The 22,993-nt window shown below is 42.6% G+C and overlaps 1 protein-coding gene across 2 annotated transcripts; it reads left to right on the forward strand.

Moving 5' to 3' along the window:
- Positions 1–7,188: 7,188 nt before the first annotated feature.
- HNRNPU (heterogeneous nuclear ribonucleoprotein U) lies at positions 7,189–21,315 on the forward strand. 2 transcript variants are annotated; one of them, XM_050973097.1, is made up of 15 exons: positions 7,189–7,817; positions 7,854–7,942; positions 8,788–8,899; positions 9,019–9,092; positions 11,444–11,583; positions 13,095–13,194; positions 14,263–14,375; positions 14,773–15,036; positions 15,302–15,421; positions 16,035–16,163; positions 16,527–16,695; positions 17,228–17,467; positions 17,716–17,918; positions 18,971–19,042; positions 19,462–21,315. In XM_050973097.1, the coding sequence occupies exons 1-15, from the start codon at positions 7,204–7,206 to the stop codon at positions 19,513–19,515; spliced, it is 2,493 nt and encodes an 830-aa protein (XP_050829054.1). In that variant the 5' UTR covers positions 7,189–7,203; the 3' UTR covers positions 19,516–21,315. The 2 variants fall into 2 exon arrangements, with proteins under 2 accessions (XP_050829054.1, XP_050829053.1); XM_050973096.1 differs by having other exon boundaries at positions 7,189–7,942.
- The last annotated feature ends 1,678 nt before the right edge of the window (positions 21,316–22,993 follow it).

Here is a 22,993-nt window from a genome sequence, read left to right on the forward strand (position 1 = left end):
AACATACTGGTGATAAAAAAAAAAATCTTTCTAGATATTGTGGACAATCTGCCTTTCTCTGTTTTGAAGGTTTGAGATTTGTGCTTGAAGTGCATGACTGTTTTCACTCCTTTATAAAGATATTTTGGCTGTAAATTTTTCAAGTTTGTAAATGATAGACAAGCACACTGTTGTCACACAGATCTTATTTCAGAAACACTGTCCTGTCTATGATAATAGGATTGTTAAAACAGTTATTTGTTAAGACAGGCATTCTGTGTTCACTTTGCTTCTTACTTTCTTAACTTTTGCTGTTGAGGATCTCTTATTTTGCTGGTATGTGAAGCAGGAGAAACGAGTCCAGATGCCTCATCTCATAGAGGAACTGCCAGGCAGTTCTATTTTCTTTTGTATGAAAAAGAAGTCATAAAATCCAGAATCTAATTGAGGTCCTGACCCCGTAATGAACTCAGCAGTCACATGGGTCTGGGGACACAGGGAAAGTTGTAGGATAGAAAGCCTTGGATTGCAAATACTGACAATTCAGGGTGCTGCTCAAAACACATTGGCCTGATGTTATTTGAAAGGGTAGCTTTATGTTCCTATCAGAAAATCACAGTTGGATAGTTTAGGAGCTTGTTAACTCTTGGATTAGCTTCTTTACAAGAAAGCCCTTAGAAAACTCCTCCTCCCTGACTTTACTGGCACTGTTCCTTCAGAACAGCGTGACCTGATAGGATACCTGGTTGTGATTCACAGTACATGCTGGAAGGGCTGCCTCCCAGAAATATTCTTAGCCTATGGATGTGGAACATCAAGGTTACATGACAGTGCTTTTCTTCTGCTATTTATTGTTATTTAATTGTTCTCAGAGAGTTTGTAAGAGACTCACTGAGTTTTTTATGCTTTCATAGAAAATTACTTGCAGTCATTTGCTAGCAGTTGCTTTAGTGTGTTGTCAAAAGAGTTTCTGTTGCTAAGTCATTAATATGAAATGATGCTGGCTTCCCTCAGCCTGGGAAAAAAAAAAAAAAAGGCTGAGCAGATTTGCTCCAGCAGAGTGGGTTAAAGAGCAGTTTATGACAAAATGCCTTTCTTTCCAGAGAGCATTCTACAGTAAAGTTAACTCAACTAATGCAGTTTCCTAAAATGAATCAACTGATCAAACCTCTGACCTAATTTCTTTATCCTCCTTTTAAAAATTATATAGTGTTCAATCTTAAAGTTAAGTTTTCCTGTTCTTTTCTTGAGCTGGCTTCATCTGGGGCTAAAAGAAAAGCAGCTGGACTTGTGATACTGCTTCCAAAGGTAAAAGCCAAGAGATATGTAACCAAGACTGTGAGGAAAGGCAGTTTTGTACTCTCCAAGATACTTTTTGGTGCTTTGGAGTCTGCTTAGCAGACCTCAGGATTTTGTAACAACTGCCTTGTAGGATTGCCAGGGTAGTGTCTAAACAGGGAAAGCTACTCGGGGTCTATCTATCTATCTGGGCTCCAGCTGTGTGTCACACAGAAGTGGCCATCTTGAAAGCATTCTAACATGTATTAATGAATATTTAAAAATAGTTCACTTTCTCAGCTTTGCCTATCACAGATTTAAGACATGCTGTGGTAGTACCTTTAGTTACCATAAAATATTCTAAAAAATTCTAGAAGGTTTATGTGGGTTTTTTAGCATGGCCTTCCACTGTGAACTGAGTGGACAGAGGAGATGGTCTAAGAGCTAGCAGTACTCTGATGCCACAGAAAGTGTGCAGTGACTTTTCTTTTTTGGCAAGAGCATCTTATGAGGGAAAGGAGAAAGGTGTATTGAAGAAGCTTGAAGAGTAAAATTCTTTAAGTGTAAAATAACGATAGGCATGTATTGTATTGTGTGTACTACAAAGAGCGTTAAGTACCAGGAGAGAAAACCAACCCCAAAAGGTGGTTATCTGGACATCAGTGGGGGGTGTATTTTCAAAGTCAGGTTGAACAGAAAAGTTGCATTAGGCAAGAGCTGGTCTGTGGCTGCAAGTGGTCAATTGTCCTGTCTCCATGATTGGGTTTAGTTACATATGTTGACCATATGTGTCTTCATATGTGAGCAAAAAAGGTACACTGAAACTGATAGTCAACCTTAAAACCTGCTTATGATTGTTGTAATAGTCCCTTAGAGAGATTAACTGATATTCCCTTGAAATGGTTCTTCCACATTGTTTTCTCACAGGAGAACCATATTTTTGGAAGCTGATTTACAATGCTACGTCCTCTTCCACAGACTGACTGCTGTGCAGAGGGGTTTAGTCTATCTAAATTTCCAGAGTTCACAGCTCCACTCTAGTGAATGTGTGTATGTGGCAAGTTACCAAAAAAATCTCCAGAAACTGCAGATGTCTGATTTGTGGAGCTAAGTATCTTCTTATGAATTAGTTCACATATAGGACTTGAGACATGTGTAGTGAATAAACTTCTGTATGACTCTGAATAAAGCCAAAATGAATCCTGGTTTTAATGCTGGAGAATGCAGCCTTTTTTCCCAAGACCAGGCTTAGAAACTGTGAGTCATTCAATGCTCTTAACTGAGGAACTGCTTCTCAAAAACTCATGGGCTTGGGTTTTGGATTTTTTTTTTTGTTAAGCAAAACAAGTTACTCTTTGGAAATGGGAAAAGGGGGGTTCTTTTTGGTATGGGGTCAGTGAGGGTGACAAACACTGGTCATGGCTGATATGTGATGTCCCAGTGTAGCTTTCCAGTGCTTCCTTCTGCTTGGTGGGATTACTCAGCTACATCATCCAGCACACAGGAAAAGAAAATAGCATTAGTCTCTTAAAAAGGACTTGTTTACTGACTCTGAAGTGACAGCTCACCTGCAGGCCCAAAGCTGGCAAAAAGTGTAATAAGACAAAGATGCTTCTGAGGAGAACTAGCTAACCAAACCAGTGCCAGAAACCTGAATTTCAGTCCCTTGAACCCTGACAGATCTACTTGCAATTAGACACTAACTACCCCTTAGGTCCTGAGCATGCTGTCAGACCTAACTAATCTGGTTTCTGTGGAATTATTAGGCCTTATTTTGGCATATGACCACCTCATTTCTGAGACTGAACTCCCTTGATATTAAAATATCATGGAGAGATTATAGATAGTACAAGGCAAGGTCAATCTAGTTCAGCATCCTGACTCTGATGGTGAGCAGTAGTGCATGTCAAGGAATGAGGAGCATGGTGCTATTTCTCCAAAACAAACTCCTGGCCTCCTGGCAGACAGATACTAAGGTAGACCCACCTATGGATATAAATAAATAGGAGCTAAGAAATCATCAGAACTGCCCATTAGTCATGCAACCTCACTTGAGACAAATCAGCACTTTAAAAATGCCTGAAAATTTCTCATTGGGTCTAGTAATGATTAATGAGTATTTCTTGAGCAGTGATGAAAAAGGAGAAAGAAAAAGACTCGCTCCACATGCTGCCTGCTAGCATAAAAGGCAGCAGAGTATTTCAATAATGATATTCTCTTCTAAAGTAATGGTGGAATGTGGAAATCTGCAGGCAATATTAATTGAGGGTAGAAGGATAAGGACATGCAGAAGAGACGAGGAACATACTATGATGGTCAGATATAGGGTAAAGCACAACAAAAGGAGACACAACAGGACAGACAAGGCTCTAAGATAGCAGAACAAGGAAACACAAATGCCTCGGTCCTCCTGCAACACTAAAGATGTGTGGAAAGGTTCAAAGCCCAGGTGGGATTGGACTCTTGTGATTTTTCAATGCCCTCCTTAAAGCTTCTTCTTCTTTTTGTTACCTCTTTGTCACTACTCTTGGTATACAGAAAGAGGAGAGAGATTTGGGAGGACTAAGGATGAATAATGGAAAGAACATTATAGGTGAATAGAGCAACTAATTGAACTCTAAGGGAGAACAAACAAAAATGAGGGGAATCAGAAACTGATTGAAGGGCCAAGTCCCAGAGGACTTGGAAATTACTTTTGAGAGGGAAGACTGGTTTGGAGAGAAAAACAGTTTAGGTTAGGAAGTAACACAGGTAGGAGAAAAATGCTATATGATTGATAAAAAGTGCATAGGATTGCATCTTTTATATATGGGGGCATGTCACTTTCCATTTAAATAGAAAGGAAGATTATGTTTCAATATATTTTGAGACCAAAAAAGGCAATTTTAATAGAGGAGTATTGTGGTTACCAGCAATCATGTTTTGTTTTTCATATGGCCATCATCATACAAGTAGCAGCTTTGCACATTAAAGCTTAAAGTGCTTTTCTTTAGTGTTATCCTGTTTCAGGAGGTTGCATTACCAAACACTAATTTTTTTATATGGCTGGCATCTATCTACCTCCATGTTCTATGAAAAGCAGAGTTGAAGGATTCACTCAGTATCTGAACTAAAGAGAGGGTATGGCAAAGAGGAGAGCATACATCATTAACCCATTTTTCCCCTTCAAAGTATGAATAAGGGAAAGGCAAACTCTGCCCTCAAAGAAGACAGGGCAGTATCTTAAAGAGATTTTTCCCAGGGACAGATGTATAATAAATATGTATTTAACTTACATATAGAAAAAGTGCTTTCTTTTTAACACTGAGAGGCAGTCATTAAAGTTACACATCTATTTCAGTTATGTGTGTGTTTTATTTACTTAGCTTTATGATTATTTACAATTATTTATTTATTATTTACAATTGAATCACCTGACATCTGAAAATTAATTGGGATTTCTCACTTCTGTAATAACAGGTAACATAACTGTAGTCTGAAAAGTCTTGCTACACCTGTTTGGTAGTGTAATTAAGTGTGTGGTTAGATAGTAAGCATTACCCTTATTATGATGGTATGAGTTAATCTCCTTTAAAAATAATAAGTTTATCCTTCTAAGTGGTTTAATAAATAGACAGCTGTAGTAACTTTAAAATTGCCTCAAGTTAATAGTGCTAAATTTCAAGGGGGAGAGGAAATGATTTTTACTTTATTTGTGCCTTTATATACAGGCTTGGATACTTTAGGGAAAGGAATCTCTCCATGTGCCTCAAAGCTGTCAGCTGTTTTGTTTCTCCATGGTAACAGGAGTATAAAGCAGTATGAGCATATTACTGAAGTAGGGAGACATGACATCCTTTAGGAATGGGATTACATGTAACAACTGCAACTCTCAGGTGATTCTGAAGGAGGGTGTTTTCTAGCACAGAGGCACTCTCAATATGTGCAGATGTGCTCATTTAAGACAAGGCTTAGGGATACAAAGCTGGCCTAAAAGAAAATCTATCAATCCATGAAGTTTGCAGTGGTGGGAGAGATGATCAGGCATCGTGGTTGATTAAACTCTTCCAGAAATATGTGAAACATATTTCACATATTCACATTCACTCAACATGTGAAAAGCTCTGTGCAAGATCAAGGTCTAAACACGCAGGGCTCTGACTGAGGTTCAGATAATACAGTTATTGATGTATTTTCTGTTTAGATTTGTTTACATACCAAAAAAAAAAAAAAAAAAAAAAAAAGAACATTAGGGTTGGAAGACAAATGCCTTCCAAATGAATGCAGAATTATCTGTAAGTTTCAGTCAGTAATCTTGCAATATTAACTAGTTTAATTTTGTTGTCACTTTGGCAGAACAGTGTATATCAGGAGTCCCTCTGCAGACTAGCTAAGATTGTTCTCTCATGAAGGAATGGACGAAGGCAATGTTTTAGAGTGGTACAGCTTAATCACACACTGACCCCTCCTTTGCACTGATGTACTCTTACCCTTTCCTTCTGCTGTTGAGGTGACTCTGACTTACTGGACTGAATAAAATCTACTAACTTGACCTTAAAGTAAGGGAAAGGTTCTGGCAATTTTTTTCTCATCTGTACATATTGCATCTCTTTGTGAATCTGTTCCAACAAGCTGTTGTGTAGTGCTGGGTTCAGCTAACCTTGCCGACGGAGTCAAGTTTTCTCCAAGTATATGTAACCTGATTGAGGACAGAGCAGTGTGTGTGTACGTGTGTGAAAGGGTCCTTTCCTTGCACACTTCAAACAGGATGACTTCCTTATCTCTCTTCCCTTCCTCTGGGGCAGGTAAATGTAATTTGTTCTGGTTCAGGAGGCCATGCAACACAAGGCAACTTCGTGGCAAGCACACCTTCCCTTCTGTTGCGCTCCATACTGATCCTCTGGCCATTTGACTTGCATTTCTTTTCCTGCAACTGAAAATTAGCTTTTTATCTGGGCTCCCTAAGGAAGCCGACTTGTAGATCCATGCTGCCTTTCTGCTCATGTGAAATCCTCTCCACTCTTAGTTTTCAAGTTACTTTTGACCGAATTGGAAAAATCCAAAATTCGATAACTGTACAACTTGTGTAGCTGGGGAGAGCCCCATATTAAGGCTGTGCAGAGGGGAAGGCAGGGGAAAGAAAAGACGGAAAGCTGCGCAGTTGAGGTCAGTGGATTAGCCCCTTGCCGAGTTCCAGATTAGGAGTTCATGCACTGGAGAACCTTTGTTATCGCCGGCTCTGGTTGAGGCTCAGCCCCGTGCCTGCCTCCCGCTGCTGCGGGAACGGGGCAGCCCCGCTCCTGCCCTTACGTAACTGCGTTAAGCAGGGCTGTGCCAGGGAACCGTTTCGAGCAGCAGTGCCCCTTTTCCAAGCCTGTACACAACAAACCGTGCGGGACTAGGCCCGACGTGGGCGCAGAGGAGCCAGGGGAAGGAGGACAGGGTGCTGCGAGGCTGTGGCAGGAATGCGGGCCCCTGGGGCGGGGGGGCATTTTGGTCGGGCTGTGGCCTCACGCGAGCGGGAGCTGGCACGGGGGCAGCTCGCACCGCGGAACGGACCCATTGTGCCAGAGCAGCGTATCGGCCGATCGGCCACCGAGGAACCCGCCAGGACAAGGGCGGTGGGGAGCGCTGGGCTCGGGCGGGTATTTACGGTAATGCGGTCGTTACGGTAGCGCGGGAGGGCCTACGTGCGCGGGGGCGGGGCGGCGCGCGCGCGGCGCCGGTGCGTGCGCGGCCCCGCGAGGCGCGTCTCCCTCGCGAGCTCGCGGTGAAAGGATTTGGCGCCAGGCGGGTCCGGCTCCGCAGCTCCCGCAGCCGCACGAACCCCCCGCGCCTCCCGCCCGCACCCACCGCCCGCCAGGGCACTGACACACCGCACGCAGAGCCAGAGCCGCCCGTCTGTCCCTGCTCGCCGCCGCCCGCGCGCCGCCCAGGGACCGAGCCGCCAGTGCTGCCGCCGCCGCCATGAGCTGCTCGCCCGTGAACGTGAAGAAGCTGAAGGTGTCGGAGCTGAAGGAGGAGCTGAAAAAGCGGCGTCTCTCCGACAAGGGCCTCAAGGCTGAGCTCATGGAGCGGCTCCAGGCCGCGCTAGACCAGGAGGAGGCCGGCGGGGGCGGCCCCGCCAGCGGCGCGGCCGAGCCCGGCAACGGCAGCGTGGAGGGGGAGGCGGCCGAGAGCGGCGGGGGCGCCGCGCAGCTCCGCCAGGGGGGAGGCCCCGGCCAGGCCGCGGCCTCCGCCATGGAGGACGACGACGAGGAAGGGCTGGAGGCCGCCGATGGCGACGCCATGGAGCTTGGCGAGGAGAACGGCGAGCGGGCAGGGGCCGAGGGCGGCCCCATGGAGGAGGAGGCGGGCGGCGAGGAGGAGGAAGAGGAGGAGGAGGAGGATGAGAACGGCGACGACCAAGGTTTTCAAGAGGGGGAGGACGAGTTGGCCGACGAGGAGGAGGCCGCGGCCGGAGACACCAACGGCCACGGTGACCAGCAGCCGCCGCAGCCCCAGCAGCCGCAGCAGCCCCCTCCGCTTCTCCCGCCGCGCAACGCCGCTGCCGCCAAGGAGGCTCCCGGGAAGAGCGCTGGGGGCGCCTCGGGGCCCGCCGCTGCCTCTGGCCCGGCGGGCCCCGCCAAGCAGCAGCAGCAGCAGCAGCAGAAGAAAGCGGAAGGCGGCGGCGGAGGCGGCCGCCCCGGGGCGCAGGGCGCCGGGGGTGAGTGAGCGTGGCGGTGGGAACCGGGGTGGGGGCCCATTAATCCTAGCCACCCCCCCCCCCCGCCATGACGGGGTTGCCCGGCCGGGGGGGTGGGGGGGGGGTGGTTTCCGGGGCGCGCGCGGGAGGACGTTGGCGGCCCCGCGCCTCGTGCTGCCCCGGCGGGGGGGGCGGGGGAGGGGCGCGGGAGGAGGGGCGGCGGAGGGGCCGCTGGGGCGCGCTGTGCATTGTGCGCCGAGCAGCGCGGGGCGCGCGTGACGTCACTTCCGGGCTGGGCGCCGCCGCCGCACGGGATGGCGCTGGGAAGGCCTGGCGGTACAATGGAGGCGGGAGGAGGAGGAATCCCTTCCCTGGGGCTCCCGCCCGCGGCCCGCCGGGAGGAGGCGCAGTCGTGCGGATCGCACGGTGCCCTTGCGAGAGGCTGGCAATATTCCTCTGCCTCCGTGGTGGGCGGGTGGTGATGGTGTTGCGGGTTTGGAGACGCGGCGGGTCAGGAGGGTTTTTTATCATTTTAGTTTTTTCTTTTTTTCTTTTCCTTTTTCTTTTTTTCGGGATGGTTTCAGTGGGGCTCATAACACTGAGGGCCGTACTGGCTGCTGCGTGCTGTTTTGGCGACTTCCGTTTGCTAAATCATTTCTGATTGGCGACAGTTTTTGAATCTCCCTCGAAAATTCAACATAAAGGGCTTTACCTTAGTAACATAGTAAAATTCCTTTTTAAGATGTTACTGCTTATCTCATGCTGTAGCTTGCAGCAGTTTGCAAAGTCGAAACCATTATACAGATTTTATTCCAAATTAGGCTAAAACTTCAAATAATCTAAATAAATAATTGTTTCTGTTACAGGAGAGGGTAAAACGGAGCAAAAGCCTGGTGAGAAGAAGAGGGGAGTAAAGAGACCACGTGAAGACCATGGCCGCGGATACTTTGAATACATTGAGGAAAACAAGTATAGCAGGTAAACAGAATTGGTGCTGGGCAGCATTTTGTGATGAGGAATAGAGTACTGAAGCGTTGTTTTAATTTCATGAAAATGCGTTTAGCTTTATTATGTTTTGTTTGGTTTTGTTTTTTCAGGGCCAAGTCCCCTCAACCACCTGTTGAAGAAGAAGACGAACATTTTGATGACACAGTGGTTTGTCTTGATACTTGTGAGTAAACATGCTTTCCTTTGCTCTGGAAAGATGTGGTGTTAAGGCTTCTAATCTTAATGCCATGCTTTCTGAGACAGGGAGGATAACATTTGTTGATTTTCATTACCAGGTAACTTTAAAAAGACAAGAAAAATACTGTATTTCCACCCATTTTTAGCAAAGAAAAGAACAGAAGGCTATGTTAGCAGTAATAAGCTTGGTTTTCCTATGAATTCCGTAGTGATAGACAGTTCTATGAAGAAATCTTAACCAAAACACTAATCTGGTATGGAAGCTTCAGTGGGTAAGTGTAGAGTGCACATAGAACACCCTGCAGACAGCTTGATGAAACAGCTGTCCAGCACTACTGCCCAGAAAGCTCAGAGAGACAACAGCGTAAGTGCTTATAAAATACAGTTAGGGAAGTGAGCTTCCTGCATGAGTACCCCTATTTAAGAACTGACCAGTGGAATGTTCTTTCTATCTTCTAATAAATTTAATAAAATCTAGTAATGCCTCCTCAGAAATGACCCATTCATGTAACCTGTGATTGTGTGGGCTTTGGGCAGTGGTTTGTGCAAGTAGTCAGCAGAGCATAGAAGTTAAAACGTATCTGCACACAGGGTGTTTCTTGAGGCAGATTATAAACATCCTTATTGCTGTAACATTCCATTACGGCAGAGTTGCCATTTGTATTCTTGAGGGTAAGTATAAGGACTCAGTGCAGTATTAGAAAACTTGAAGTAATGCTTGAACTTGTTGGATTCTTACAGTGCCATGGAAGGAAAGCTTAACTTTTGGCATTGTCTGGTATACTTGTTAGAAGTTTCAGGTGGTTTTATTCCACAAGAAATGGTTTGAAATGGAAGGAGGTATTAGTTTACAGTCACATAAATTGCTGGATATGCCATCCCTGACATTTTGCTAACTAAGTCTCAAGTTTCTAGCTGCTAACGTGGTGAGTAGCCACTCCTGTGGAAGCTTTGGATTTTTCCAATAGCTGAGTAAATAACTGCTTTTCATTATTAATGTTTCTAATAATAATAGTATTTTCTAGTGGAAAATCTTGTTACTGGACAAGTTGTGATTTAAAGTGTTGGCAGACTCTTTAGAAATAAGATTCAAAGAGAGCTGTAAGGCTGAATTGTGTAACGAATTGGCACTCTCTCTTCTGGATAGTGATCCAGACATGTAAGAGGTTTAGCCGCTCTTAAGTGCTTTTTATTGCCTGTGTCTTACAAAGAAGCTGTAACTTCAGATTCTGTTTCTCATCTCCCCTTCTAAAGGTAGCCTGCAAAGGTGGGTTTCTTCTGTATGATTTGATCTGTTTTCCAACAAATAAGAGTTAGCGGTACTAATGAGACGACACTTGGATCACTAATAGTATTTTTTTAAATTTGGGATGGCTGTATGCAAACAAAACAAAATCCTGTGCATAAGACCTGCCAGTAGTACAGGGCAGACTGCATTTTAGTGTATTCTGGCATCTTGCAGGTTTTATACCAGAGCAGAATTCCTCACTGTTTGCTCATTTTGCTCCTTTCTTGTAACTATCAGGTAGGTTTGGAGCTGCTTCTGTAAATTCCTTGCTCTGGGGAATTAAAGTGTTGTATGCTGCACCTCTTGTTACCGTTTGGCGTTGTTTTTCTGAAACCTACTGGGAGATTCATTTGCAATTTCATGGTGTGCAGCCCTGAAGATGCTTGTAAAACCAAGGTTTTGCTAAAGTTCTTGGAGTGATAGGTGAATTCAGTGTGTAGGTTGTGTTTCTGGGCTGAAGTAGGTTCTCTTAGCACACTCTCTGTGCTTAGCATATCTGCATCTGACTTAACTGCCTTTATTTTAATGGACATAATCTAATTTGACTTGCTGATTGACTGTCTTAACCAAAGACTATGTTCAGTACTTAAATAAAAACATTTGTGTTCACATTTACTTCTTAGCAGCCCTTAGGCTAGGGCTTGAGCAGTGAGACTGCTTCAGAAGCAGGTCTCTAGAGGGTACTGGAGAGCACAATGCACATGGCTCAGAATTGATGGAAAGAGGTAACTGACAGAGGGTTCAAACAGATACGGTGGAAGTTAGGGCTTTTTAAGCAGATGGAAAAAATTAGAGGGAATTTGTGTGACAGAAGAAGTGAAGATAGCACCTTGAAAATTACTTGTTAGCTAGCTTTTCCTAAGATTCTGGCTGAGCTTCAGTCTGCAGTTCCATCTAGACATGTTGCTTCTCTGAAAGATCCTGGGTACTTGTTGGCAGTTTGTTTTTAAAATCACCCTTAAAAGCTGGCATCATCTTTAATGCATAAAATTGGACACCTGTACTTAATTTTGTAATCAGAGTAAACAGAATGATTTTTATGTTAACAGATAACTGTGACCTGCATTTTAAAATCTCAAGAGACCGGTTTAGTGCTTCCTCTCTGACCATGGAAAGCTTTGCTTTCCTTTGGGCTGGAGGGAGAGCCTCCTATGGAGTTTCTAAAGGCAAAGTCTGCTTTGAGATGAAGGTAAGTTAATGTTTATGGGAGACTTTTGCATGCTTAAATATAATATTAATACTTGTCACTTTTGGACTTGGTTGAAACAAATTGATGTGAACAGGACTCTTAAACAGCCTTCCCTTAAAAGAAGATGGCTCAGTTTGCAAAACTGTTTTCTCTTTTATAAGAACTTTGATTTAGCAAAAACAAAAAACCAGAAATTTTAAAACAACACACAAAACACTACATTTGTTGTGAATATGAGACTTTTTGGTCTTATTTTTTAATCATTGCATTGCATGTGCTTTCTGAAGATTACAGAAAGCTTGACTTCTTTTTTAAAGGAATATAAATTATCCCAACAGTCCTTTCTGGTTCTCCTTAGTCTTTGAGTTTGATCTGCTCTAGGCATGGTTTTGGGCTGGATGACCTCTAGAGGTCCCTTTCAGCATCATTACTCTGACATGATGTATTGAATGTGAGTATTTAGCAGGTAGTTGAATTTTGAGAGCAAGAGTTCTCCTAAAGGGTAAGAATGGCAAAGAGCAATCAGCCTTCTAATAAACTGATTTCTCCAGCTTGTTGATGGAAGAGGAACAAAACCACAAGCTTGAATTTATCTTTCTTACTCCTTTATTACTTAGCAATGTTAAAGGCTTCTTTGCATATGATGGGCCTGTGTATATTAATCTGTTCTCTTCCTCTAGTGCTTTTAAATGTAACTGTTACCATGAGAATTAGGTAGTGATCCCATTATCCAGCCTTTTGCATGGAGTGATTTCTGTGTCTGTTGATACCTGTAACTTAGGAAGACCAGTAAAGTGAAGTTTGTCGCTATTGTCCTGTTTGCTTTCAAATGAGTTTCAGCTCAGTCACCTGACTGGAATAGTTGCAGAGGTTGATAGGATACTGATGGGCTTTTCATTTCCTTTTAGTAAAGTTTCTAAAGACAGTTTAAAAGCAGCTAGCTGCATGTATATTCCAGTGCGTTTAGGTGGTTTGTTGGGGTTCCTGGGGTGTTTTTGTTAGTTGCTTTTTTTTTTTAAATCTGGTTATGTTGTTTGGAAGCTGGCAGCTTGCCCAGGAAGTCTCTCACAGTGAAAGGGGACAGTGTAATACTTTCCCTCTAAGAAGTGGGTTTTTAATACAGTGCACATTTTCTTAGCTAAGTATTTTACTGTTAATCCCAACTTCATGGCAACTCTAGGGTTTTTTAAATAAATATTTGTATTGGTTGTGATTTTTATATGATGTCAAAAGGACTTGAAGTTTTTGACCACTGACAGGGACTGCTGTGACAAAGTGATGAAGATTTATGGTATCTTCAGTCTTCATTGCTAAGTCAGGAGATAGAACTGTTTAATCAGTGGTTGCGGTTTCATATTCTAGAGCATGTTTTATTTTTGCTGAAGGTGATCACTTAGACTTTGCAAAGATTTTAACCAAAGTGTAAAGGTTCAAAATGTTACCTTTTGTTCTTCCATCTTGTTAGTGTGTAATAAATACTGCTTACCTTTTACTGAATAATTTAAAAATAGGTTACAGAAAAGATTCCTGTTAAACATCTGTATACAAAAGACATTGACATACATGAAGTGCGAGTTGGCTGGTCACTGAACACAAGTGGAATGTTGCTTGGTAAGACTTAAATGTTTAATTGCTTTTATGTTGATGTGGCTGAAGTTTAAATTTTTTTTTCTTGAAGTGGGGGGGACAAGCTTAGTGACTGTGGTCTGTGTGTTGTGAAAAGTGGTTTTAATCTGAGTCATTCTCTGGACATGGTGTGAGATAGTTCATTACTAGGACCAAATAAAGTCATTAAGTGTTCAGACATGTGAGGGCCACAATTTAAGAAGTAATTCTTCCAATGATTATGTATGGATTATGGAGAACATTGTTAAATACTTGACAAGATAAAGGATTTGTCTTTTTCATGTAGTATCAAAAGTATAAAAGGGGGAGTTGCCCTTCACTCCACTTTAAAAGGTATAAAATTTAACCCATGGTAACTACATTATCTCTTTTTTTTTTTTTTTTTTTTTTTGCTTGGTGGGAAAATCCTAATTTCTGAAAATACCTGAAAGGAAAGAAGTACAACTTCATTATATATATATGAAAAATGATGATAATAATATTTAAAACTTTTTGCTGAAACACATATTTGGGGAAAGTATTGGTGAGTTGGTGTGTTCTGACATCAGCAACAGCTTTTTACTTAAGTTACACCTGAGTCCTTGTGTTTGATACTTCCTGTTAGCTTGTTCCTTGCAGCTTCATCCTCAGCTGTTGCATAGGCTGTCTGCTAAACTCCCTTTAAAATGGGAGGGGTAAGTGCTCCTGGAGACTTAACTTCAGAAAGCCTTTCTGACTACGTTACAGCAGGTATACTAGTGCATAATCAGGTCTTCACAGTTTAAAATACTTGTTCATGTCTTTATCTGACAGTTCAGCTTTTATTGAGAGCATAAATCTGGAACCAGCAGCATAAAGCTTTTAAACAGGGATGATGAAACGCTGCTGTTCTATCTCAAGTGAAAGTTTTGAATAGAAGAATGAGCTTCTGTAGCTGTTGGGGGGTGTCATAGATGTTCTGGCATTAATAAAAATACTCTGAGCAGCAGCTTATTTAAGTAGCTGTAAGGTGATTTATGTCTAAAAGGTTAGATGGGAAAGCCTGTTTGTAATTAGTTTAAATTGTTCCTTCAGGTGAAGAAGAATTTTCTTACGGTTATTCTCTAAAAGGAATAAAGACATGCAATTGTGAGACTGAAGACTTTGGTGAGAAGTTTGATGAAAATGATGTGATTGGGTGTTTTGCTGTAAGTTTTCACTTATATTTTCTTTTGAGGGAAAACATCCTTGAATTCTTAGACTGCTTTGATGTTAGAAGCAGTAAAGCAAATACAAAAAATCATGGGAACAAGACAAGTTAACATAGGCAGGCAGTAGAAACAGCAGCTATTACTAACAGTGACTGCTGGCAACATAATTTCATATTCATGGACAAATGTTTTTTAAAGCCTTTTAACAAAAAATCAGATCTTGAACAAAACGATCATTGACAGTGACTCATTAGAAGAGAAAATTGGTTTTAGTTCCTTTATGAAAAAACAGTGTTAGAGAAGTTGAGTGAACATAGCCAGTAGAGTGAAATGAGTAATTAACTGTATAAAGTGAGTTAATTTTATCCAAAATAATGCTTTGTCTGAAAAACAGAATTTTGATGGTGATGAAGTGGAGCTCTCATATTCCAAGAATGGACAAGAGCTTGGTGTTGCATTCAAAATAAGCAAGGAAGTTCTTGATGGGCGACCACTGTTTCCACATGTTCTCTGCCATAACTGTGCGGTTGAGTTTAACTTTGGTCAGAAGGAGGAACCCTACTTCCCAGTACCTGAAGAGTACTCCTTCATCCAGAAGGTCCCCCTGGAGGATAGGGTCCGAGGACCAAAGGGACCTGAGCAAAAGAAGGATTGTGAAGTAAGTTTTTTCTGATGATCTCAAAAGTTGTTAAAGCACATGGATGGAAATGGTTAGAGTTAAGGAGAGTATTCCACCTCCCTCTGACATTTTTGTTTGAGATCTTTAATACTTACTGTCTTGTGACCTATTCACTACCACTACCTTCCCCACCTCCAAGACCCCCACATATCCCCCCTCAGTACCCATTAGGCTTGCTGGCCTAAGTTGTGTATTAAAGAAAATCTGTGAACAAGTATCTCAAATACAGAACTTTTTGTCATAGGTGGTGATGATGATTGGCTTGCCAGGAGCTGGCAAGACTACATGGGTTACCAAACATGCAGCAGCAAATCCTGGAAAATACAACATTCTTGGGACAAATACTATTATGGACAAAATGATGGTAAGTGTTAAGACATTTTATTTCTTGATCTGTTGAAAACTTGCTTTAAATCCAGGGTCTTTGGCTACCAAGGGGTTCTTTGGTTTCAAAGAAGCTGGCTACTAGTTAGCTAGTGACTATTGGTATTGGAGAAAAGACTGGCTGTAGCACTTACTGCTATGGTCTGGTTGACAAGGTGGTGTTAGTGATGTTAGTTGGACTCAGTGATCTCAAAGGTCTTTCCCAACTGAATGGTTCTGGGTAAAGATTTTATTCCCTTGCTGAGATGGTAATTCGCACATGGCAGGATTCAGAAGCTTTTTTGTGGTAAAATGTAAGAAATAGTCAGCTGTTGCTGACTACTGAATGTATTTCTACTTCTCTTATACATCACTGTTCTCAGAGCTGGAATTACTGTTGTGATGAGTATACCTTGAACTGGATGTACCAATTCTTGTGGAGGCTTTGTTTATAAGTCTCTTACGTACTGTGGTGGGTTGAGAATTTCAGTTACGAGTTTGCAGCAGTTGTCGCCTTGAGTTGACCAACCCTTGAAGTGTGGTGGAAAGCATTTAGCAAAGAATGTCAGCTACATGTATCAGGACTACTCTAACTCTGAGAAATTTCTCCATAGGTTGCAGGTTTTAAGCGTCAGATGGCAGACACTGGAAAACTTAACACACTGTTGCAGAGAGCTCCACAGTGTCTTGGAAAGTTCATTGAGATTGCAGCTCGTAAGAAGCGGAATTTCATTTTGGATCAGGTAGAAGCTTCAGTGAAAAACGGTTAAGGAAATTTTTATAGGCTGTATTGTAGTAATTAATTGGGATTAAAGTTATATTATAATAGCAGTTGTTTCAGTTACTTACTACTCGTTCAGGGGACACAAAGTTGAGATATTACTACAAATGCTTGTCTGAACTTCTCTAGATTTATGGGATGTGGGAGGAAGTGTTTTAACACATTAAAACGAGCTCGTAACTTTGCATTATGCAGCATCTTTATGTCCAGTTATTTGTAAACTTCATTGCAAGCTCTTGTAGAGGTGAAGTCTATACACCATAAGTTGACTTCCTTAACTCTTACAATGACAGCTACGTGTAGTAAGTTACTGCATTTTTTTCAGACAAATGTGTCTGCAGCTGCGCAGAGGAGAAAAATGTGCCTGTTTGCAGGCTTCCAGCGCAAAGCAGTTGTTGTTTGCCCAAAAGATGAAGACTACAAGCAAAGAACACAAAAGAAGGCAGAGGTGGAGGGAAAAGATCTTCCAGAGCATGCAGTTCTCAAAATGAAAGGCATGGAACATAATCCTATACTGTGTTTTAGGATGCTGAGTATCTGTTTAAAGGATTAAGTAAACGTGAAGTTAAAAAACCACTTTATCTTAAACAGTTGTACTTATACAAAACTGGAAGACTATTGTAACTTGGTAGGATAACACTATATTGTGTTCCCTCTGCTGCAGTCCTTAACACTACTCAGTTACGGTGATACGCTTCATGCAGATGCACAAAGCTGTCTTGGCATAAAGTGCCCTTTATACGTGACATATTTGGCAGAAACTGGTGTTCTGAGTGGAGGCTTATAAAAGAAAAAAAAAGATAGGCAGAATGTTTTCGAGGTTTGGAACAGTACTGGCAACTCCATGAAGACCTGTTTATTTCCTTTGTCACAGTTACATTTCCTAAATGCTCAGATTATGTAATTTTGTCCCTATGCTGAGGGGATGCAGAGGGTGGGAGGAAGAATGGGGGAAAGGTGGTTAAATTGCGGCTTTGATTATAGCTGAATGTAGATGCTGAATACTCAGTGTTTTTGCAATTATAGGGAACTTCACACTGCCAGAGGTAGCAGAATGTTTTGATGAAATAATCTATGTAGAGTTGCAAAAAGAAGAAGCTCAGAAGCTTTTGGAACAGTATAAAGAAGAAAGTAAGAAAGCTCTTCCGCCAGAAAAGAAACAGAACACTGGCTCAAAGAAGAACAAGAAGAGCAATAAAAATCAGTTTAATAGGGGTCAGAGAGGACGTGGAGGATTCAACATGCGAGGCAACTTCAGAGGAGGAGGTGAGCCTAGAAAAAAAATCTGTGACTTCTGGAGGTTGCTGCTGCTGGGGAAAAAGGTTGTAGTACTTGATTGCAGTTATTATATAGCGGGAACCTTTATCTCAGTAAGTTTAACATTTCAGTGCATAGTTAATTGTCCATCTCATATGAGAGGCTTGTCAGACCTTGGATTGCCCTGTTCATCTTGGTGTAGGAAATATATAAGACTTAACAATTACTTGATTAAAGTAACTCTCTCTCCCTTGCAGTCCCTGGCAATCGTGGTGGATACAACAGGAGGGGAGGCAACATGCCTCAGCGAGGTGGTGGAGGTGGCGGTGGTGGCGGTGGCAGCAGCGGAGCAATTGGCTACCCCTATCCTCGTGGCCCTGTCTTTCCAAGCAGAGGTGGCTACTCAAACAGAGGAAACTATAACAGAGGTGGAATGCCCAACAGGGGAAACTACAACCAGGTGATGCTTTGAGGGGGGACTGACTAGTTGAACTACAGTACTTTGGATGTTGTTGACAGCTCTGGTGCCTGTGAGGAGTCACAAACTTGGTTGTGGTACTACACTGATGCCATGCTGCAAGGCCTTTCTAATTTAGTGCATGTGCCCAGGGCTCTGAATGTTGTGTAACAACTGCTGATGCAGGGGGTTCATGTTAGGGCTGTACCTCTGTCCTGTTAAAAATGAAGAATTTTAGTGCAAGTGTGTGAAGGCTGGTCTCTGGTTTTTTGTGTTTTTCTTCCCCTTCCCCAATAATAGTAACTTATTTAGCCTGAGGGTCATTGTGGATCTTTATCAAACGTGTAGAGAACTTTCTGAAAATAGCTCTGCACACACAGTCTTTGTTTTGGTGTCAAACACAACTAATAAAGACACAGTAGCCTAGATCTTACCTGATGGAATATCAGTGGAAGTATTGGAAAAACAAAATGGGGGTTACTGAAGAGCCAGCAGATGGAGCCCAAGCCAGTAAACATGGTTCAGGTTTGCCTAATACTGACAAACAGGGGAAAAGCAAAATTTTATCTACTACTATTAATGTCCCTTTGTTGTACCATAACTTCTGTTGAAGTTTTGTGGGCTAGCTTGTCTATTTTCAGTTGTGTGACCCATATCCTTTTGTCTGATCAGATAACATATCCTTGTGGCAACTACAGCCTTCCCTAACTAAAAATAGACAAGCTCTTATATTTTTAGTTGTCCTGGTGCATTTAGCAGCTGGAAATAGGGTGAGTCAAAACTGGATTAGCCAGCTTTCCAGACTAGGCAACAACGGTTTGAGCTGGTTTATTTATTAATTCTGAGTTTCTTGCCCCTATGCTTAAAAAGCAGTTGCTTACAGGGAGGAAGGAGGCTTTTGGTATTCTAGTGGTTTTGGTGGTTTGTTTTTCTATTAACCTGAGGCTGATACTTCTATATCATGTGTGATGTTTTGGTGGTAATAATGATTGGTATTAGGACACTGCTAAAAATGCCTGTAGACGACGTAGTTAAAAACTGTTCTCCTCTTGCAGAACTTCAGAGGAAGGGGAAATAATCGTGGCTACAAAAACCAATCTCAGGGCTACAACCAGTGGCAGCAGGGTGTAAGTAGTCACAAGTTTACCTTTTTACTGATTGTTAACTTGAATGTTGCAAAATGCTGACTAAAATAAAGAGATGCATAGTCAAAAGTGGATAGCAAAATCTTCTAATGCTAGGTAATATCACTATAAATAGCTTCCTGTGCAGAACTTAATCTGCCTTGATGGTCTTGATATATCAAATACCAGCTGTGGCTTAATGTTCTTAATGGTATGTAGTACTTGGCTTCACATTACTGCTGTGAAGTGAACTTTTAACTGCCTTCAGTTGTTCAGGAGCTTGCTGCTATTGGAGAGGACTTTAATCTTCTCGAGTTCTAGGGGAACTAGACGTTTGTTAAATGCTTTTTTTCCCCCCAAGTAAGAAACGTAACCATTATGTGATTGCAGGTTAAAACTAACTATTTATTAATCTGTTGCAGCAATTCTGGGGTCAGAAGCCATGGAGTCAGCATTATCACCAAGGATATTATTGAATACCCAAATAAATGAACTGATACATATTTCTCCAAAACCTTCACAAGAAGTCGACTGTTTTCTTTAGTAGGCTAACTTTTTAAACATTCCACAAGAGGAAGTGCCTGCGGGTTCCTTTTTTAGAAGCTTTGTGGGTTGATTTTTTCTTTTCTTTTTTTGTACATTTTTAATTGCAGTTTTAAAGTGATTCGTAAGAGAACCTCAGCATTGTGCACGAAAAGAGAATGTGTCAGTATTTCAGGGTTCTACATTTTATCTGTAAAATGTGACTTTTTTTTTACCACAACAAAAGTAAAACGTTGCTTTGTACCTGGTGTCTTTTTATTAAAGAATTTTCTCCTTTTTCCCCATCCCCCAATTTCTAAGAAACAGTCGTGAGTCATGTCACAATATGATAGAAATGTTAGCAACCAGATTTGTGTGGAGGCATCTTAGTAGCCCTCAAATACCATGAGATTATGTAAAGCTCCCTATTACACTCCATCCTCTCTATGAAGCTCTTGGGTGGGGAGGGGAGGAGGGGGAGGCAAAAGTTTCTGGCAATAACTAGGACTTTTTTGTAACATTTGGAACTCAATAAGATGTTGGGGGCAAAGAGGAAACCTGGGGCTAAATAGTGATGGTGGAGTGTATGTAGAAGCTCTTAAAGTTGTAAAACTCGGTTGCTTTATTTGTGGAGGCTCAAACTTGTGAAGGTACAACACCATAATTTTTTTTCCATTTGTTCTGCATTTTGATTCTGAAAAGAAGCTGGCTTTGCCCATTTCTTATTAAACAAAACTTGTTGTAAATCCAGTTGTCTAATGGGATCTATATGAAGTTAGCTGTGTGTCTGTATAACTCTTTCCCCACAAAATACTGTATACCTAGTGTGCTTGTAGTAGTTACCTCCACCATTTTGTAAGCTAATGAAACTGTGAGTCACCCATTTTCTATCTTAATTTCTAATCATGTCAATTCTCAAATGGGTGTATCTCCTTAGCCTGCTGATTCCTTTTCTCTTTAAAGAAAGTGGGTGGAGAAGTTTAACTCTAGACGTTTGTTTGCAATAAAATAAATTCATTTTACTCTTGTTTGGGATTGTCGCCATCAAGGTCTAAAATCCCGTTAATGCTATAAAGAGGAAGAGAATGTATGAAAGTGATGATGTTGGACAGTTTTAAACTCATTACTGTACATGCTGAAATACTTGTGTTTCTTTAAAAAATCTGGTGGTTGCTCTGTTAAAGATCTATCACATGTATAATTCACAGTTTAACATGGTTATATGTATAGGGCAAAAGTCTTTAAGTTGCGCTTGCATCATGTAAATCCACTTAACCTCTTTATTGTAAAATAGACATTAGGGGAAGGAGCAGGAGAAGGATTTGGACAGGGAGTAGGGCAGGAGGAAGGATTGTCATGGAGTTTACCAGAGAGCTTCAATTTGTTTTAACTGCTATTTTGTTCAGCTTTATGCTTTTGTAAAGTTGTAGTGGCAATGTTAGCTGCTAACTTGCATTCTAATGCCGTAAGACAGGGAAAATATGTACCCATTGTAAGAGGGACACATGCGTGAGAACACATGGCACTGCCGCCATCAGGGCCCTGGAGTGTGCTGGCAGGCCCCATGGCAGTGAATGGACTAGCAGAGGCTTCCTGGCAGCAGCCTAGAGCTAGAGTCGTGTGCTGTGCTTGAAACCTTTCTCCAGTGTTAGTCAATTTCTAGTAGTCTTCAGAAGTAAAGATAAGCTTGTGTTGCTCTTCTAGCCTTTATAGCAGATGCCATTGCATATTGACATTAAACATTAACAGCACCACCTCCTTGTTAATAGTGCTTTAAATCATCCCTTTACTTTGAATGAGAAAAATGTAAATTGTCTTAAAAGAAACATTATTTAATGAAATTTGGGGAATTGAAACCCAAATATGTTTTGCTGAAATGGAGTTTTCTTTAGACTTGCAAAAAAAAGTTTAGTGTAATTAAAGTCCATTTCTCTTCTACCCTCCTCACAAGAACTAACACTTTGTATGGAGTGCTGATCCTTTGCTTATTTTGGTACTCTATAAAATGATATAGTCTTAAAACTAAAATATAAGAGCCTACACTTACTATGTGGTTGTAAAGCCTGTACTTCAATTCAAAAGTCTGGAATGTTTTGTTTTCAGTTTCTTTGTTGTACGGTGTTTAAAACAAACCCCAACAAAACAGCCACACGTGAGATGCTTCAACTATCACACTTAAAAAGGAGTATCCTGTTTCAATTAAAAATACTCCTCTCCAACAAAAGCTGTTCTGGTAAGTTCAGCACTGTCTGAGGAACAGAATTCAAAAAAGCTTCAGCACATGCTTTACCTGGGACACGTGTAGTTCAGAGAGGGGGTGGAAAAGTCCACGTACATCCTGCTCGTGATTTGTCACAGTTGAGTGGAGAACAGCGCTTGCATGGAGCCGTGTATTCAGCCTGGGTCCGCCCACACACTCAGCGTAGCTCTGAATATTCCTAGAGAAGGGATTTATTTTGCCACGTGAAAATGGCTTTTAGAGAGAAGTAGTTGCCTAAAGAGTCACTAATACTAAAATACCCACAGTTTGCATTTGAAAAGGACTATGAAAGCTGGTGGCTACAGAAAGGTGAGTAGGGCACAGCTCTACATTGCCAAAACGAGAGGGCTGAGCCATCTGTCACCTTCAGTGACTTCTTGCAGCTTACAAGGGTTTGTTTACGTGCAGGAAAGTATTTGGATTGGAGCATACGTGCTGCTGGTGGCGGTGGCACAGCGGCATACAACACTGGGGTTTGGGCTCACGTTTTGGGGTGCTTTTCCTTTTGGAGTGCAAACTGGGTTTGGCTTTTTCTACCTGAGATGGGGTTTTTTCCTAACAGTACAAACGTGGATAGCTTCGGGCTTAGCTCTGTGCCAGTGGGACCACGGCACGTGGTGCCCATGCAGCTGTTGGCAGCAGTGCCAGTGCTGCTGGTGGTGCTCTCCTTGCAGCCCTGTGTGATGCAGCTGCTGCCACCTCATCCATCCTCCTGCGGGCTGCGGCCGCCCCGCCTTGCGCGGGGGCCGTGCGCGCTCAGCCGCAGGCTCAAGGCAGGGCTGTGCTCCGTGTCCCGGGAGGAAGCGCCCGCTTAACAACCAAACAAACTCCAGCTGTATTTCTGCCTTTGCTGGTAACAGTCGCTAGGATACACGCTGTGTAAGTGGAGGTGCTTCCCTGACACGCCACGGTCTTGGCGAGGGGCGGTGTCCTGCGTGAGAGGACTTTGTAAACAGCTGTGGGACATCAGGGGCAGGCTTTGGTTCTGGGGTGGCTTATGAGATCCCTGTCCCCACAGCCGGCTCTGCTGTCGGGAGCTGGCCTTTCCAGCGTGCTGGCTGCTTTCTCTGCGGCACCGGGAGTAGCCGGCAGTGCTGCCACCTGTGTGTACGAGCTCAGTGTGAGTGGCACCTGTACGTGGGCTCCTTTCAGTGCCTGCTGCAGGACAGCTC

This window comes from Serinus canaria, chromosome 3 (genome assembly GCF_022539315.1).
Source record: "Serinus canaria isolate serCan28SL12 chromosome 3, serCan2020, whole genome shotgun sequence".
Classification (NCBI taxonomy): domain Eukaryota; kingdom Metazoa; phylum Chordata; class Aves; order Passeriformes; family Fringillidae; genus Serinus; species Serinus canaria.